Source organism: Sapajus apella, unplaced genomic scaffold (assembly GCF_009761245.1).
Source record: "Sapajus apella isolate SASKATOON/1434 unplaced genomic scaffold, GSC_monkey_1.0 scaffold5, whole genome shotgun sequence".
Lineage (NCBI taxonomy): Eukaryota > Metazoa > Chordata > Mammalia > Primates > Cebidae > Sapajus > Sapajus apella.
Genome location: NW_022436945.1, coordinates 22,058,661 through 22,075,886, shown reverse-complemented (window position 1 = coordinate 22,075,886; position 17,226 = coordinate 22,058,661). Strand labels below are relative to the sequence as shown.

General features: G+C 33.2%; 1 protein-coding gene across 1 annotated transcript; it reads right to left on the bottom strand.

Annotated features, from left to right (window-relative positions):
* Nucleotides 1-2,047: 2,047 nt before the first annotated feature.
* Nucleotides 2,048-12,784, bottom strand: LOC116548810 (serine/threonine-protein kinase ULK4-like). The gene is made up of 2 exons (XM_032274323.1): nucleotides 12,710-12,784; nucleotides 2,048-2,681 (listed from the first exon to the last, which is right to left on the bottom strand). The coding sequence occupies exons 1-2, from the start codon at nucleotides 12,782-12,784 to the stop codon at nucleotides 2,211-2,213; spliced, it is 546 nt and encodes a 181-aa protein (XP_032130214.1). The 3' UTR covers nucleotides 2,048-2,210.
* Nucleotides 12,785-17,226: the final 4,442 nt, after the last annotated feature.

Sequence of the window (17,226 nt, the reverse complement as noted above, 5' to 3'; positions counted from 1 at the left end):
GTTCCCTTCATCTCTGAGCATTTTGAATGCTACATATTCTCATGAAGGACAAGTAATAAAAATTCTAAGAAAATGTAAGAATTTTTTTTCAAGTTGTAGTGACTCAACAGAGTAGAACAATGAAAAAAAAACCAAAGTCTGTGGCTAGCTATTCCAAAATTATATTTGCATTGCAAAATTCAAGGTTCCTTAACATAGTAGTCAGGCATCTGATTGAGAGGGAAAAAAATTTTGCCTCGTAAGCTTCGGTACTTGATGTCCAGTGAAAAGACAAAGTAGGTTAACAGCTCAGGCTTCTCTCAATGACTAATGACAATGTCAGATACATTTTAGAAGGAGATATCAATGTTGTTAAGGCATCTTGAGGCTCATGAGCCGTTTTACTGAAAATACACAAAGAAAGGCAATGATTAAGGTCACCATTCACTGTGCATACCAAACAGCGTAATGACATGGACAATTGGCAACTTCAAACATTTTATCAAGCAGGAAAAATTGAATTAGTGAGAACAAGAATACCGTGAAGCGTTAAAAACCAAGAGGAATGATTTTAAAATGCTAGACTAGCACATTTTGAACATCAAATCCTTCACCTTTTTACCCGGTCAGACACACAGGAATGGTGAATTAATCGGAAATACACTGGGGATTAGTTACTTTTAAAACTGGTTAGTGTTTGATTCTGCTAAGTAACATTTACCTGGTTAGACTCCTCAAATATGCACAATCCTACAAGTTTCCTGCTGTCTGCAATTTTTTTTGGCTAGCAGAACCACAAGACTGTTGAGGATAATGATCTAATACACTAAAGACGGTAAATACGGTAAAAATTTGAGGGAAGAAACAAAAAATATAGTCTCCAGCATAACAATTAGATAGCACAGAATAAGAGAATCTTTGAGAAGGACTGATGAATAGGAGAAAGGAGAGTATCATCTCCTGTTGTATTATTTTGTTCAAGGTATAGGTAGTTTTTGCATAAACCAAATATACTTGATTATTGCACTTTTAGAACTGTACTTATAAACAGTCTCAACTGCTTTAGGAATTAAAAATTTTAAGGATTTTAGAATGCATTAATTAACTTTAAGTAGTTATTTAGTTTACATACATTATTTTGTTTAAGAAATGAATAAAAATCAAGAAATATTAAGGAAAAAACACATATTGCATTTTTTCTTCCATTTCTATATCATCTATTTAAACATTTTAACCTCAATTACTTCATAATCACTTAGTTCAGATATATTATTTGAATTTGTAGTGTAGACAAATTACTACAAATTTAGGGTTTCCATTTCTTTAATTTTACTACAACACACCTCTGTAACTTTATAATAAAAAATACTATATTATGTCATTTTTCTTTTCACTTTTATTATTCTCTGAAAAGTGTACGATTTGACTCTAATATAATATTTAGCTCACATCTATCTTTATTTCTGTTATATGTAATCCATTTTAATGTTGCTATTTCATTCTTACAGCATCAATGCTCATGCTTCAAGCATGCTCATACTTCATGCTTTACCAACAGTATTCCTTCCTTTCAGTGGATAATCACCCCTTTAAGAATTCGTCGTTATGAAAATGGTCTTTCAAAAAGATACATCCAGTTTAAAACTATAAAAATTAAGATCACAAATATTCATAGATACATGAGTTTAATCCAGTAAGGTGTATTAAAAATTATATATATGTATATATGGGCTTAACTTGCTAATTTTTAAGTTATTGTTGTCTCTTTTCTTTTGTAACATGACAAGCCTTTAAATATTTTGTAGTAAGGATATTTTAATATTAGTTAGATGTCATATGTTCCTGAGATTTTACTCTTATCCAAGTCATACATATATCCTGTACTAGTAGTCCCATAATGCATCTTAATTGACAAACTCATAATAAACGCTCATATATTACATAAACAATGTTGTTAATTTCTAAGTGTCAGGATTACTTGGGTTTCTTTTGATTAGAGTAATCTAGACTATGCTACCCCATGCTAACGAGCTACACTAAACAAAGCAAATGATTTTTTCTTTGGGGGGGGTTCAGCTGACTTTTATTAGGTTCAAATACAGCTGTGGAGGGATGCGGCAAAAGTGTCTGGGAGCCGACCTCACTTGTGCATCCGAGGGCTGGGGCCACAGGAGGGGGGCTCCTGCTGGGGGAGCTCCTGCTGGGTGGGCTCCTGCTCGGTGCTCTCTCGCCTAGCGTCCAACAGCTTGGAGGATTTCCAGGGCCAAGGGAGCCTCCATGCTGTCGGGAAGTGAACCACGCCTGGGGGCCATCCGCTCCAGTGCCTGCAGGAGGCTGTCCGCGTTCTTGAGGCTCTCCAAGTGCTTCTCATTGGAGGTGACCATTCTCCTGAGAGTCCTTAACAGAAGCTTCTGCTCCTTTGGGTCCTCCTTGGATGTCCGTAAATGAGCAAAAATTTCCACATTTTCAGGAGAGAGGCTGCCTGGGTTTTCCCCTCCACAGAGCCAAACCAGTATAGACAGACACTTGGATGAAACATCAAAAATCTCAGGATCTTCATTAGGAAGCAGTGGAACGAGCAGGCTGATGAGGTCCGTCAGAGGCTTACTGAGCAGCAGCAGGTCTTCGGCAGCCTGAGTGTCCTTTCCTGAGCCAGACTTCTGGGCCTGCAAAGCCAACCGCACAATCCCGGAGGTATATCCCTTTGTGTAAGTGTCACAACTATTGCTCTTGTGTAAACTCTACTCTGGAGTTGTGCAATTCTTAAGGGCAATTCTTGCATGCAGAGACTTAACAGTCAGCGCTGAGTGACTTCAGCATTTCCTTCTTGGGTATTCTCCACAATGTCCTTGGCAAGAGAGGCAAAAACCTGGATAACTGACCTTACTGCCTCAGGTCAGAGTTATCTATATTAAGTCTGCTCACATTTTTTTGGTACAGAATTTGCCAGAATTTTATACAATTTCAAGCAAAGCTGAAATATATGTATGTTTTCCTTTTATCTACTTTGAAAAATTCTGTCTAATTTGAATGCTGACTCTAATAACACTAATGTAATTGCAGAAATTGTTAGATTTAGATCTTCCAGTTTCTGTTCTCTCATTTTTTAAGAAAATTAGTTTCTCCTTTCATTTTTCAAATGATTTAAATAGCTTTTAATGTGAACTTTACTTATTGGGTTTTTAACTGTCTCTATTTAAATTAGTTTTAATCCAGAAATTACTACATATATTCTTAACTTTTCTCAAACTTCTTAGAATATGGTGAACTTGACACTATAAAGATCCATTTGCCATCCCCACCCCAATCCAAACTCTCCTTTATGATTATGATATGATGTAAATAATATCAATGAAAATATTATATTCATTTGCTTCATTCAACATAGATCTTACAATTAAATCCAGAGGAAAATATATTTTTACTTACTAGTTCTTTCTCAGATCTGACACTGCTTACTCCTTCATAAATATCCAAGTTTCCCACTACAGTAATGTCATTTTCCTGCAACCTGAAGGACAGTGTTTATTTTCGTATTGCAGAACTCCTGGCCGCAAATTCTTATTTTCGTTTACCTGAAAATGCTTTTATTTATTTTCATTCTTAAAGGATTTTTTTCTGCCAGATAAAAAATTGTGAGATTACAGTTTCTTTCTTTCAGTATGTTAAAGATATTTCCTCACCATTTTCTGGCCTCTATTCTTATTCATGAGAAATCAGTTCTTGTTAAATAGTGCTTCTCCAGTATGTAATGTAATCTTTCCTTGGATAAGTGCAAGACTTTTTATTTGTCTTTGCTTTCCAGTATTTTTAGTAAAATATACCTTAGCATGGTGTCCTTCATAGCTATACTTCTTGATGTTTTCTAAGCTTCCTAAATATATAGATTGGGGATTTTTATAACATTGTGAAAATTTGGGGTCAACATTTCTTTTTTGATCCATTTTCTTTCTGTCTTCTCTTTCTATGAAGCTGAAATTAAACACATATTGGAATTTTTGATGTTGTTCTATAGCTTGCTGCTGCTCCATTTATTTTCTTTCTTTTTTTTTTTTTTTTTTTGAGACAGAGTTTCACTCTTGTTACCCAGGCTGGAGTGCAATGGCGCGATCTCGGCTCACCGCAACCTCCGCCTCCTGGGTTCAGGCAATTCTCCTGCCTCAGCCTCCTGAGTAGCTGGGATTACAGGCACGCACCACCATGCCCAGCTAATTTTTTGTATTTTTAGTAGAGACGGGGTTTCACCATGTTTACCAGGATGGTCTCTATCTCTTGACCTCGTGATCCACCCGCCTCGACCTCCCAAAGTGCTGGGATTACAGGCGTGAGCCACCGCGCCCAGCTCCATTTATTTTCAATCTTCTATCCTTTGTTTTTATTGAACTATTGTCAAGTTTGCTGATTCTTTCTTCTGACATATCTATTCTGCTATTAAGCCTATCCAGTATTGTTTATACTTAAGGTTTATTATAACTTTCAGTTTCAGAATTTTCATACACTTTGTTTTCAAGTTTTGTTTCTTTGTTAATGTTTCCTGTCTTCTCAATGATTACAAGCTCATTTTTCTTTGTCTTATTGAGTATAATCATACAGTTGTTTTGAATTCTTTTTTCTGATAACACTAAAATATAAAGATTGATGTTCATTATTCTTTTTTTTCTTAATAATGGGTTACATTTCCCTGGCTCTTCACATGCTAAGTAATATTTGCTTGTATCCTGAATGTTATGTTGTGGAAACTTCAGATTATACTCTATTTCTCTCCCAGGAGGGCTGATATTTTTGTTTTAACAGGCAATTAACTTGGTTGTATGTAAACTGAAAATTTTATGCTTTCTATGGAAACTCATGTTTTTGTTCAGTCACTTATTTATTTATTTTAGATGTGTTGTTTTCAGTCTGCAAAGATGGCACTAGGGTCCGCCAGATATTTGTATAACGTTTCTACACAGAAGGTTTTCTCCCCACCTGTTCTCTTTTCTAGGGTTCTCACCTTATATTCTGATGGAAGTAGTTGCCCTAATTTCTGTTCTATTGCTCTTCAGTTCAAAAAGACTGTGAGTCAGCAAAGTTGTAGCCATGCAACAAAGGATACTTGCAGTATGTTCACAGGCACAGCAAAAGAAAATGAAAAATAGAAAGATGGTGGGGAGAGTATGCCACATGCTGATCCCTTCAAGTTTCTATCTTTTTCTAGAATCTGTCTTCTTTTGATTACATTCCAAAGCCTGTAGGTAATTTCTTATATTTTTCCACTATTTATACTATTGTTATCTACAAGAGTGTTGGCCTGCTAAGAACTTACTGAACCATTCTGAAAGTGAAAACCAGTGTAGACCTCTATGTTTACAGAATGGAATAAAAATTGGAAATTGATGAATAATGGTGCTACTGTCTTTCTAAACCTTGTTCATTTTACCCAAGCCCCTCTAATTGAAGTATTGGAAAAAAAGTTTTTATTCAAAATAAATTGCAAAGTGAAGTATTTTTTCCACTTAACTAACGTTTGGTGAACTACACTAAAATAGATCTTAAATAGGCTAAAATAGAGTGTTATATTAATCCTGTAAAAAGACAATGAAACATAACTTTTATTTAAAAACTCACAGATATTTCTTGAATTCACTAATTGAATTCATTAAATATAAGTATATAAAATGTTAGATCAATACCACACTTTAATGTAGTAATTAATGTACTAAAATGTGAGAAACTTTAATATATAACTACATGAAAGCTCATTTCAACATTTTTTTTATTACAGAATTAGAACAGAAAGCATCCCTCCTGGTAGTAAGCCAGAAACTCAAAAGAAGCATGCCTTTTTTCTTGGAATGATGGAGTACAAATGACTTCCTTAAGACACATAATTCTCAAATACAAAACACTGACTATAACTGATGAAAGGGATAACCCCAACCTTCTTTTATTTTCCAAAAATATAAAGAATTTTTTTGTGCAAATTAACCATGGCACAACAGGGATGATAGTGAAATGGGTTATGTAACTTGTTATTAAAAATGAAATATGTATGATTTAATATAGCAAATACCTTCAACCTGGCCTACATTTGCCCTCCTGACTACATATACTAAGATCTGGATATCTTTAATCTCCAGTTCAATTCACTAAAAATATCTAAAGCAAATCAAATTGGAAGACAAAGTGCAATCACATGTTGCCAATATAAAATTACTGAACCTAAGCTAGGTTTTTGAGTATGCTAAACATACCCATAGGGCAAAGAATACTTTAACAAAGATTAAATCTGCATTTTAAAAATAAACATACACTTCATGTTACTTTCTAATAATTTCCCCCTCCTCAGAGTTTCCCAAGGCTATGTATTTTGATTAATTGCTTTGCAGTATAATTTTATTATAGTGATAAACTTTCTATTCACAAAAGGGAATTTTAGAGTAAATAGTCATGAACCTGAGAACTAATGTAATAATTAAGAGACATCTTTACACTTTGGGGATTTATATCTACTAATACATTATTTCTGAAAATGGCTTAGTCAATCTTACAGTCTTTATCTATGTTATTTGGTCTTAATTTATATCTCTTATTTCATGGAATACAAATTCAGTCATGGTAAAAACTGTTTTGTTTCTTTTTTTTTTTTTTTTTTTTTTTTGAGACAGAGTTTGGTTCCATCAACCAGGCTGGAGTGCAGTCCCACAATCTTGGCTCACTGCAACCTGCACCTTCCAGGTTCAAGCGATTCTCTCATCTTAGCCTCCAGAGTAGCTAGGATTGCAGGCATGCTCCATCAGGCCCAGCTAATTTTTTTGTATTTTTGGTAGAGATGGGGTTTCACCATGTTGGCCAGGCTAGTCTTGAACTCTTGGTCTCAAGAGATCCACCTGCCTCTGCCTCTCAAAGTACATTGAAAATACACCATGGAAGTCCAGGCCACAGCAGGTCAGTGCATCTACTGCCTATTTTCAAAAAGCCTTCAAAACCATTGCAACCTAATACCTTGTATTCCTACTTGTATTTCCTTCATTATTGTAGTTGGCAGAATAATGCCCTAATCCTCAAAACCTTTGATATGTTGTCTTACATGGCAAATGGGACTTTGCAAACGTGATCAAGTTAAGGACTTTCAGATGGGGACATTATCTCAGATTATCTGGGTAAGCCCGATGTAAGCACAAGAGTCTTTATAAGAGGAACACAGTGAGATCAGAGATGGTAGTATATGTGATGATGGGTCCAAGAAGTTGGTGTGATATTAACAAAATCCCATGAGCCATAGAATGCAGGTACCCTTTAGATGCTGAAAAAGGCAAGGAAAAAATTCTCCCCTGGAACCTGCAGAAGGAATGAAGTCTTACCAACACCTTGATTTTAGACTTTTGACCTCATAAACACTAAGAGAAAAATGCATGTTATCTTGAACCACTAATTTTATGGTAATTTATTACAGCAGTAATAAAAACCTAATTCAGGCAGTAGTTACTCTAGCTGAATAGGTATATATAACTTATGAAGTAGAAATTCTATCAAATTTTTATATTCATTAGACTACTTATTAAATGACACTATATGACTGCTATATTAGAATTTCTATAGCAGAACTGTGTAACCATCAAAACTGTAAATGTACATTCAGTCCATCAAAAAATCATGAATCTTGGAATACCCTTAAAGTGGAATGGTATAAACTAACTAAATAAAACTATACCATTAGTACAGTCAACAACTTAGATGAATCTCACAAGCATCATATAAACATTTTAAGCAAAACAAGTCAGATTCAAATAAACAAATAATATGTAATTATATTTTTAAAGGATAATTTTAGAAACAAAAATAATTTTTAGCAATTTACAGTATTATAAGTTGGCATAATGATTACCTTGCTGAGTTGTTAGTGACCAGGAAATAGCACAAGGAAACTTCTTAGGTGTGGAAAATATTCCATTTCATAAGTTTTATGGTTGAGTCACTTTGTGTAACTTTATCAAGCTGTGTACATAATTCATGTGATTTTGTGTATGTTTTACATTAATAAGGCATTTACTTTAAAAAACAATTGTAGGACCACTTATACCAAACAACACTCTCTAATCCCTAATTAAGAGAGTTGAAAAGAAAATCTTATTATACGAGATTATCTTGGTTTGAGCACAGCATCATGTGGCAGGTCATTCCATACACATAGGCTCTGCATTACTTACTTGGGTCTGGTTCAATCAACTATGACCTAGAGAGCGGAGGACTCAATGCACTCACAGGAAATACTGTGAGTAGGGAAATTTACCTTACAAAGGAACTGCAGGATATCTGATTAGTAATGTGATTATGATGTTTCACTACAAGGACCTCATTATATAATCAGAATACATGAGGGCAATCTAATTTGATGATCTGAGCTTTTGAAAGAAACTTTTTAAAGATTTGCAACCCTAATTAAGGTGGTTTGGAAGCAATAACTTTAATGTTGATCATTAAGCATGACACTAGATGGTAAACAAGAGTTGCTGAGAAGCCCAGAAATCCCTGCTGTTATTGCAAAAGCAATACATTTGAAATAAAGTCACTGGGATGAAGGTTCTTCTGACAGGACAAGGTGATCTGGGTGATAGGTAATATTGCCTGTCAGAGTAAATTGTTTTGTTTCCCCTTGTGTAGCTTAATTATTAATTAGGCCTCACATTTAATGTCCATTTATACATTTTTTTAGATCTCAGTGATCATCATGCCTAAAGATTACTTGCACAAACTAAAATTAGCTGGAGAAATAGAAAAAAATGTTTAATGTCAAAACTATTATATAATTCGTTGTTCATAAAATCACCAAATTATGTTTTATTTATAAAAAATCACTTATAATTAGTTGAACAACAATTATTGTATCTTATGTTAAACTGTAAATGTGTTTTTAATAGAATGCAAAATTAAACTATTTTCATACTGTTTACTTAATGGGATCTTGAAATGTTTAAAATGAATGGTAAGTATAATTGCTATTGCTAATTTTCAATATACTTATTATAAAGCAACATGTATCTTTTAGTGGGTTTTCTAAACAGAATTAAGGTTTGGAGATAATAATTTTTGATTGGAAGTTGTTACATAGCTACCAAATTACAATAAATTATTGACACATTTGACTATGTGAACCTTTTGGGAAAGGAAGACTCTGTAGGAAAAATAGGGAAAGTGGCCAAATCATGTACCATAAGTCCACTCGATTAATGGTTTCAGAGCCTTTGTACAATTATTTAAGCAATAGATTATACTTAGCTATGAATGATATGTTCAATCAATAATATGTATTAAAATTTTATTATATTTATTTACAAACCCTATATTTTCATGAATTTATTCATTCAACAAGTAATACAAAGAGCACAATTTAGATCATGGTAAAATAACTTACATTGGTCTATCCCTTAACCATAGACAATTGTAAAACAATACACAATATATAGGAAACACTCTTTTCGAGTATTAAACAACAGCCAGTGAAGGACTGTCATTCTTGACAGAAGGGAAAAGGGTAACCTGAGACTCACACTTTTCCTGGTTTTCTGCCTGGGGTCACACTCTAGGGGAAAGTGGAGTGCAAGCAAAACAAAGTGCTTTCGCTTAGTAGGAAAGGCAGAAATCAGAATTCTGTGCTGCTTATGTAGCTTGAACTGATGAGGCAGAAAAGAGAAAAAAGCAAAAATGAGGACTCAGAAGTCTGCACGGCCCTGATCCATGATTGATCTGGCATATGCAAGGTGAATTTTCATAAAGGTCAGCAGAGTAGCTGCTGCAGCACTGAGAGCAGACCAGAGATACCACACAGTAAACAGAACTGGGAAATGCTGGGATTCTGGCTCAATCATGGTAGGCATACTTCACCAAAGAACTCAGTCGCTTAGTTGACACTTCAGAAAGGCTAAGTCCTCAGAACTTCGCTCTATAGTAAGTAATATGCTCTAAGTCTAAGGGAAAATAAAAGAAATACATCAGCTCTAACAAATAATAAACCTAAAATGATCAAGAAGATCTGCTATTAATTAAGCTGCCTGCCAGAAGGAAATTCGACATTATTAAATGTGAGTAAAAAGCTATTCAATGTATCATGCAAATGTGCAGATTTCGGGTGTATAGACTTATCTCCAAACTCATCAAATTGTAAATGTTAAATGTGTACAATTTTTATATGTCAGTCATATCTCAATAAAGTACTTTAAAAATGTACATCATGAAAAAAATTTATGTCATGTGAAGAAGCAGAAAAATATGACATAAAAATAATTCTTTTAGTTGAATTGATACAGCCTCTATGGGAACTTAGATATTGAAATTAATGTTTAAAGAATTTAAAATACATATTTTAAACATGTTTTAAATTCTTAAGGAAAGATAGCACGAGTGAACAGATAAGGAATTTCAGAAAACAATAAAGCAAATATAAATAAGTTAGAAACAAAAGAAATTCAAGAAGCAAGCGGTATATAACTGAAATTGAGTATTTATGGGATAGATTTCATAGCAAAATGCAAGTTGAAGAAGTTGAAGGAAAACAGGTCAATGAAGGATGACCTAGTCTAAGATTTGAAAAAAAATGATGACGGAAAATTTCCATATTGGTAGAAAACATTAATGCATTTTCATAGTCAATGAAATCTAAAAAGGATAACAATGACAAAACACATATTATAGTTTACCTTGTAAACCAAGAGTAAAGAGAAAAGCTTAAAAGTAGCCAGAAGAAAAAGTCACAATACATAGAGAACATTGATACAAATGATAACTCCTCAAAAACAATGGAAGCCAGAAGACAAATAAGGCTTATAAAATGCTGAAAGAAAATCTAACAATCAATAACAACAAAATCGCTGCCAATCTAGAAATCAATACCTAACAAGATTATTCTTTAAAGAGCAAGTAAAAAAATATATTTCCTAATAATTCAAAAATAAATGTATCCCTAGTAAATCTGAATGCAAAAAAAAATGTTCAAATGAGGTCTTCAGGCTGAAGGAAGACTTATCTTTTCTGACAGTTTACATAAAATGGAACAATATTAATACTAAGCATGTAATACGTTAAAGACGCATATTGTAACCCATGGTTGATCTGGGTGTACAATAGCCTTCTGTATGGCAGAAGCAATGGGATATCACATCTAAGATTGGATTTGGAAAAACTGCAGATTATGTCTTTTGAGATCTTGCTCTCTCTCTTTCAGGATAGGCTAATAACCAGGTCTTGAGGAAAGGTAGGCAGCCTCTGGAAAGGCCCACAAAGGGATAGACAGAGGATTTCGAACAACAGTCAAAAGAAATTGAGATCTGCTAACGATCCTCTGAACAAGCTTGGAAGGAGCTTCGTCAGCCCCATTCGAGCTTTGAGATGATTGCAGCTTTATCTGACAGCTTGATTATAGTCTCATGAAAGACCCTGAGCCACAAATACCCACTTAAGCTGCTCCTGGGTTCCTGATCCTCAGAAATTCCATGAGATAATGTTTGTTGTTTTTTAATTGCTAAGTTTAAAAGTAATTTGCTTTATAGTGATAATAATTAAGACAGGATAGAACATTTGATAGCATACATAAAATGGACAATTTCCTTAAAAGCTACGAACTACCAAATCTCAATCAACGAGAAAAAAACTGCATATTTCTGTCTGTTAAATAAATTTAAAACATCAAAAGTGAAACTGAAAAGTACTGTATTTTAAACTGAGTGAAATAAATCAACCTTGGATATCCAAATATATGTGCTGCAACTAAACCAGCACTAAAAGAAAACTTTATAGCTTTCTACTTTTATGTTAGAAAAAAAAGTAGGGCCTTAAATTCAACAATTTAAGATTCTATCTTAAGAAATTTTTAAAAAAGTGAATTAGCTTAAAGCAAGCAAAATAAAAGAATAAAAAAACAGAAAACAGCAATATAGAAAAATCAATGAAACCAGAAGTTGATACTCTGAGACTATAAATAACATTAATAATGTTCTTACCTGACTGATTAAAAAAGCAAATTTTCAGCATCAGGAATAATAGAGGGGACATCATTAAAGATGCTACAGACATCAAAATGGATAATTTACTAGTTTTGATAATGTATTTTATATTGTTTATAGATATTTCACATTATTTAATTCAAAGGTTTAAGTAGCACAATATCGAATTGTAGAATCACCGATACTTGTGGAAAGGCACTTGGATTATTTCAGGAAGAGTGTTTATATGAAAAACAATGTAATAATATTTTATTTTTATTGATCTGTATTTCAAAGATGCAATGAATGTATTTCAATTTAATTAATAAAATATAAGAACATTGTCAGTATATGGAACTAATTAATTATGATAATTACAACAATAACAAAATGTGCATTTCTTGTATAACTGCACCATAATACGTCTAAGAAAAACTGGTACATTTAGTTTAGTATCTATAGAGCATGTCACACTGCTGGCATTATATATAGGAGTTCAATAAGCTTATGTTGCATGACTAAAGATTTCAAGTAATTAGATTTAAATCTTGTTTATATTCTAGATTTTTTTATAAAGAATATTTCTAATTTGTTCAGCAGGAAATACTTCTTATGATAATGCTTTAAAGTTTCATAAAACAACATTCAATTTGAGATAAAAATATAAAACAAAATTTATATGTTTAACAAAATTATATAAAAACATTGCCATACCATTCTTTCAAGAATGCCAGTACAATTAGCCTTATGGAATCACAGCTTAGGACACATACTCCTTTTTCTTTCAGGCAATTTTTGTGGCCAAACATATGAACAATATTTTCATTCCTTGTTTCTTGATGCGGCATTATCGTTTTCAAATTTGGATATTTTGATGCATACTACATTAGTATATTCTTCAAAGAGAATCTGGAGGACATACTCAAACACTCCTGGTTTATGGGTTTCCCAACTTGACCTTTTTAAGCTGAAGTTGATGGCTCTCTTAGCAATGATATTAAATAGATAGTAATTTGTTGCCTTTAATTGTTTACCTTTGAGTGTATTACTTGACTTTCAGCCATGACCATCATTTTCATTTTTTTAAGGGTGTATATATTTTCATCTAATCTTTCAATACATTTCCTTATAGCAATAGTTTTAACATTACCAGAGCTTTGCATATTGCAGTTTTTATTTTGTGGTTGAGGAATACTACTCAATCTGCAATAGTGACCAGTAACTCGCATCAGTGTCAAACACTGTATCTCATAATTACCTGGTATTATATGGTGAGAGCGTATTAAAATTGTTTTAATCATAATAGTGTTCCATTTTTTACTTATGCAGGTTAAGCTTGCAGGAAAAGTCAACACTAAGTCGTTTATATTAAATTAGAAATAAATATTTTCGTGCCTTGAGTGTTGTAGGGGTAAATTTGAGAAGTACCAATATTAAAATTGAGAAATATATACAGAATCTCTATAAGCACTTTTAATTACCTGTTAAAGGCCTGTCAAAGAAAAGGTCATATATGTTTTAAATTATTAAGGTGCCATAAATCTGGAGGATAATTATTGAACAGTTTCTGGCTTATGAGACAGATTCAAGTAGCGATTTTGGTCTGTGTCATAATAGAAATGAGAGATCACCAAAAGGATCAAAGATGAAAAGTGACACTATTGAATTCATATTTTTATAAAGTATTCATCTGGATCTTCAACAGAGAAGGTGTATTATTTTCAATGGGGTATAGAAATATAAGAACGAAAGAAAGAAACATGGTTACTTAGTCTTCCTAGTCAAGTAGCAGTAAGTTAATACAGTAATAGCTATAGGTTAAGACAGTGTTTCTTAATGTGTGGTCCAAGGACTTTTCAGTGAGGAGGATGAGACACTTCAATGAGTCCAGTAGATCAAACTTTTTTCATAGTAATATAAACATAGGATTTACCTTTCAATTGCAATATCTCACAAGTGTGCACCGGAGTTTGCCAGAGGCAGCATGACATATGCTATTCTAAGGAATGAAATGCAGGCAGAAGATATGGGAATGCAACTAACTATATTCTAAGTCAGAACAAATAAACTTGTAAAAATGAAAAATAAAGCCAGCCGGGAGCGGTGACTCACGCCTATAGTCCCAGCACTTTGAGAGTTTGAGGCAGACTGATCACTTTAGGGCAGGAGTTTAAAGCCAGCCTGGCCAACATGGTGAAACCCCATCTCTACTAAAAATATGAAAAAAAATAACCTGTTGTGCTGGTGCATGCTTGTGATCCCAGCTACTCAGGAGGCTGAAGCCGAGGAATCGTTTGAATGATTGGAGGCAGAGATTGCAGTGAGCCCAGATTGTGCCACTGCACTTCAGCCAGGTGACAGCGAAACTCTGTCTCAAAAAAATGATAATAAAATAAAATAAAACGATGCCACTTCTCTCACTTAGTTTCATTTTGGGAAAAATAGGATTTTTTCAGAAAATGTGATAACAAAAAGTGAGTCTATTATTCCTACCTAAAATTTAATGTATTTTTAAATTTTCAATTTTACATTACAAGGTACGTCTCAGTAGATATAACCAAATAAACAAAGGCTATTGAGGATCCTCAATAATATTGAAGCATACATAAAGATCTTGCACCCAGAATGTGTGAGAACCAATGGACTAGGATTCTGGCATCTATAGAATGACCCTCATAATTTTAACCTGCTAATTCATACAGCTTTAGGTTACTCTCTGAACTCCCTCAGCTTCTATATACAATCACAATAGTTTATGTTAATTCTATAATACTTTTCATAACTATACAGTGTATACACCTCTCAGAGTGATCAGATCAATACTTGGGTTTGGCAATCTCAAATTTTATATCCGTTCCATCTATTTGAATATGGGAAAATTAATACTGAATTTCTCACTATGGTGAAGATTAGTTTGTTCAACCAAATCCATTTCCCTTTGCTAATAGGAATATAAGGTGATAAATGGCCATGAGGTTTCTATTGGTGCAATATGAGAGATGAAATCTGTTTTATCTTTTACAGTATAATTGTCCTGGATTCCCACACCTTCACCTTGCCTGGTGCTCACGGTAGGTATAAATGAGGCTGATCAATGTTGACAGCCAGTTCTTGTCAGTGGCATAACAACCTACTATCCTGACCAGAGATTATCTACTCATCAGATATTGTTACATGAAAATAAAATAACTTCTATTTTCCTTAGCTACTGAATTTTGAAGTTTTATATGTGTATTTATTTATATATTTTATTTGTCATCATCTTTGCCTTTATCCTATCACAGTAAACTTGTTAGAGAGTGAAGGGACTTCAAATAATTATTTACACCAGGTGTCAAAATATAAATAGAAATTGTGCCAAAAGTATGCAAAAATGCTGAAACCAAACAGACTATTCAAAATTATGTTAATGTAAAGCAAAAAATGAATGGAGCCATGTCCACTATTCGAAGGATATACCAAAGAATGCATTAGCAGATTCAGATGAAATACAACTGCTTTTAGGGATTTAAGGGCCTGACATATAAGAGCAAATTTGGGGATGCCAATGAACATATGCCTACTTTTCTTAAGAAAATTATCTAAGAACTGTGACTCATCACTTGTCCTACTCTGTTTTATTTTTCTTTAGAACAGTCACCAATATTTATAACATATGTATTTTCTTATTTATTTATTGGTTTTCCACTACTGGTGCAATAGCTCTACAAGGGCAGAAAATTTATATGTTTTGTTAACTGCTGATTCCTAATGATTAACATAGTGTCACACAGAGAGAGGCTCAATAAATATATGTTTCCTACATTAATAAATATTTTAATTCCTCATAGTAGAGATGCCTTTTGTTTTGTGTGTCTGCCACATCTCTATTTGTTATTTTTGCAAATATGCATTAATGTGATTATTTAAAAAGTGTATATTACACCAAAATATAGAAAGCTCCAAGGGGCCACGAATAATGCTTATTTTTATTCAACATTACATGTACAGCACCTTCCATGATAGCCAGCATATGTTAGAAGTTCCATAAAGATTTGTTGAGTAAATGAAAGAAGACTTTGGACTATTTGCAGGTGAGCAGATGATTTTCCCCTCCTAGATGATTTCAGAAGACTGAGACTTGCTGAGTATTATATATAAAGGCAGGTTTTTAATATGATATATCCCTTGAGGTAGGGAGAATCCAAAAATATCAACATATATTTTTTGTTTATTTAATGTTTCTTTTAAAATCTGAGTTATCGATGGATCAATTATACACTCACTTTAGTGTAAACTGAGAACATAGGCAGAGTTATCTATTTTAGAGTATATTCAGTGATTAATTATTGACTGACTTATAGTTTGATTTCAACGATTGACTGATCTATAAGAATAATCAAAACCCCTATGATCTGGTTAGTCTGTTGACCTTATTTTGGTAGATTTAAAAATTTGTAGCACAGTGTCTTGAGTTTATAAAAACAATAGAGACTTCCATTTCTATGATTTCAGATAATAACTGAAAAGGAAAAGGTTGTGTTGATAGAAAAATTAAAATAAAATTAAGTGACAATCAATTGTATTCATTTTTCTTGTAATGTGCTGATAGTTAGATGCCACTGTTTCTCAGCTGTAAAACTGTAATTATTCTACTGGTCCTCTGATGTCCTGCTGAACCAGGTTATAAGTTGGAGTTTTAATTCTCTGTAACTCCCAGGATTCTTATTTGGTACGTACACTACAGAAAAAGCATGTGAAAATATTATTGAGGTGACATATAAACTCCAGAAAGAGAAAAGATTCATTAAAAGAAAATAACCTAAAACATGTTTAAATTTTTTATCATTAGCTGTTTATTACTGTGGTAGGAAGAGTTACAGTAGATTATTAATAACTACAGCAATTAACAACTTTCAGAAATTTTGATACTTAGTATAACGTCAAAGCATATTTTTATAGAATATACTATGGTACTGTATAATTGATATCCACACAATATTGTGATATCTTGCATTACAATATGAGATATGCTGTTTAGATTTCCCTTCAAGAAAGAACATTTTGTACAAATAAGTGAGTTGGAAGACAATCCAATCTGCACCACAGTCTGAGGCTTTTCCAGCCCTATGAAGAACAGGCTAATCAAATCACCATTACGACCTGATCATTCCATCTGTTTTCTTCTATTCTTTTCACAGATTTTTATGACCTCAACAACCCATCAAACTATTTTTATTTTTTTGAGACAAAGTTTTGCTCTTGTTGCCCAGGCTGTAGTGCAGTGAGTTCAAGTGATTCTCCTGCCTCA

Coding starts and splice junctions, on each gene's coding strand:
- LOC116548810 (XM_032274323.1), bottom strand. CDS start 12,784: ATGCCGCATCAAGAAACAAGGAATGAAAATATTGTTCATATGTTTGGC. Junction 2,682..12,709: donor ATTGCCTGAAAGAAAAAGGA/GTATGTGTCCTA, acceptor ACTTACACAAAG/GGATATACCTCCGGGATTGT.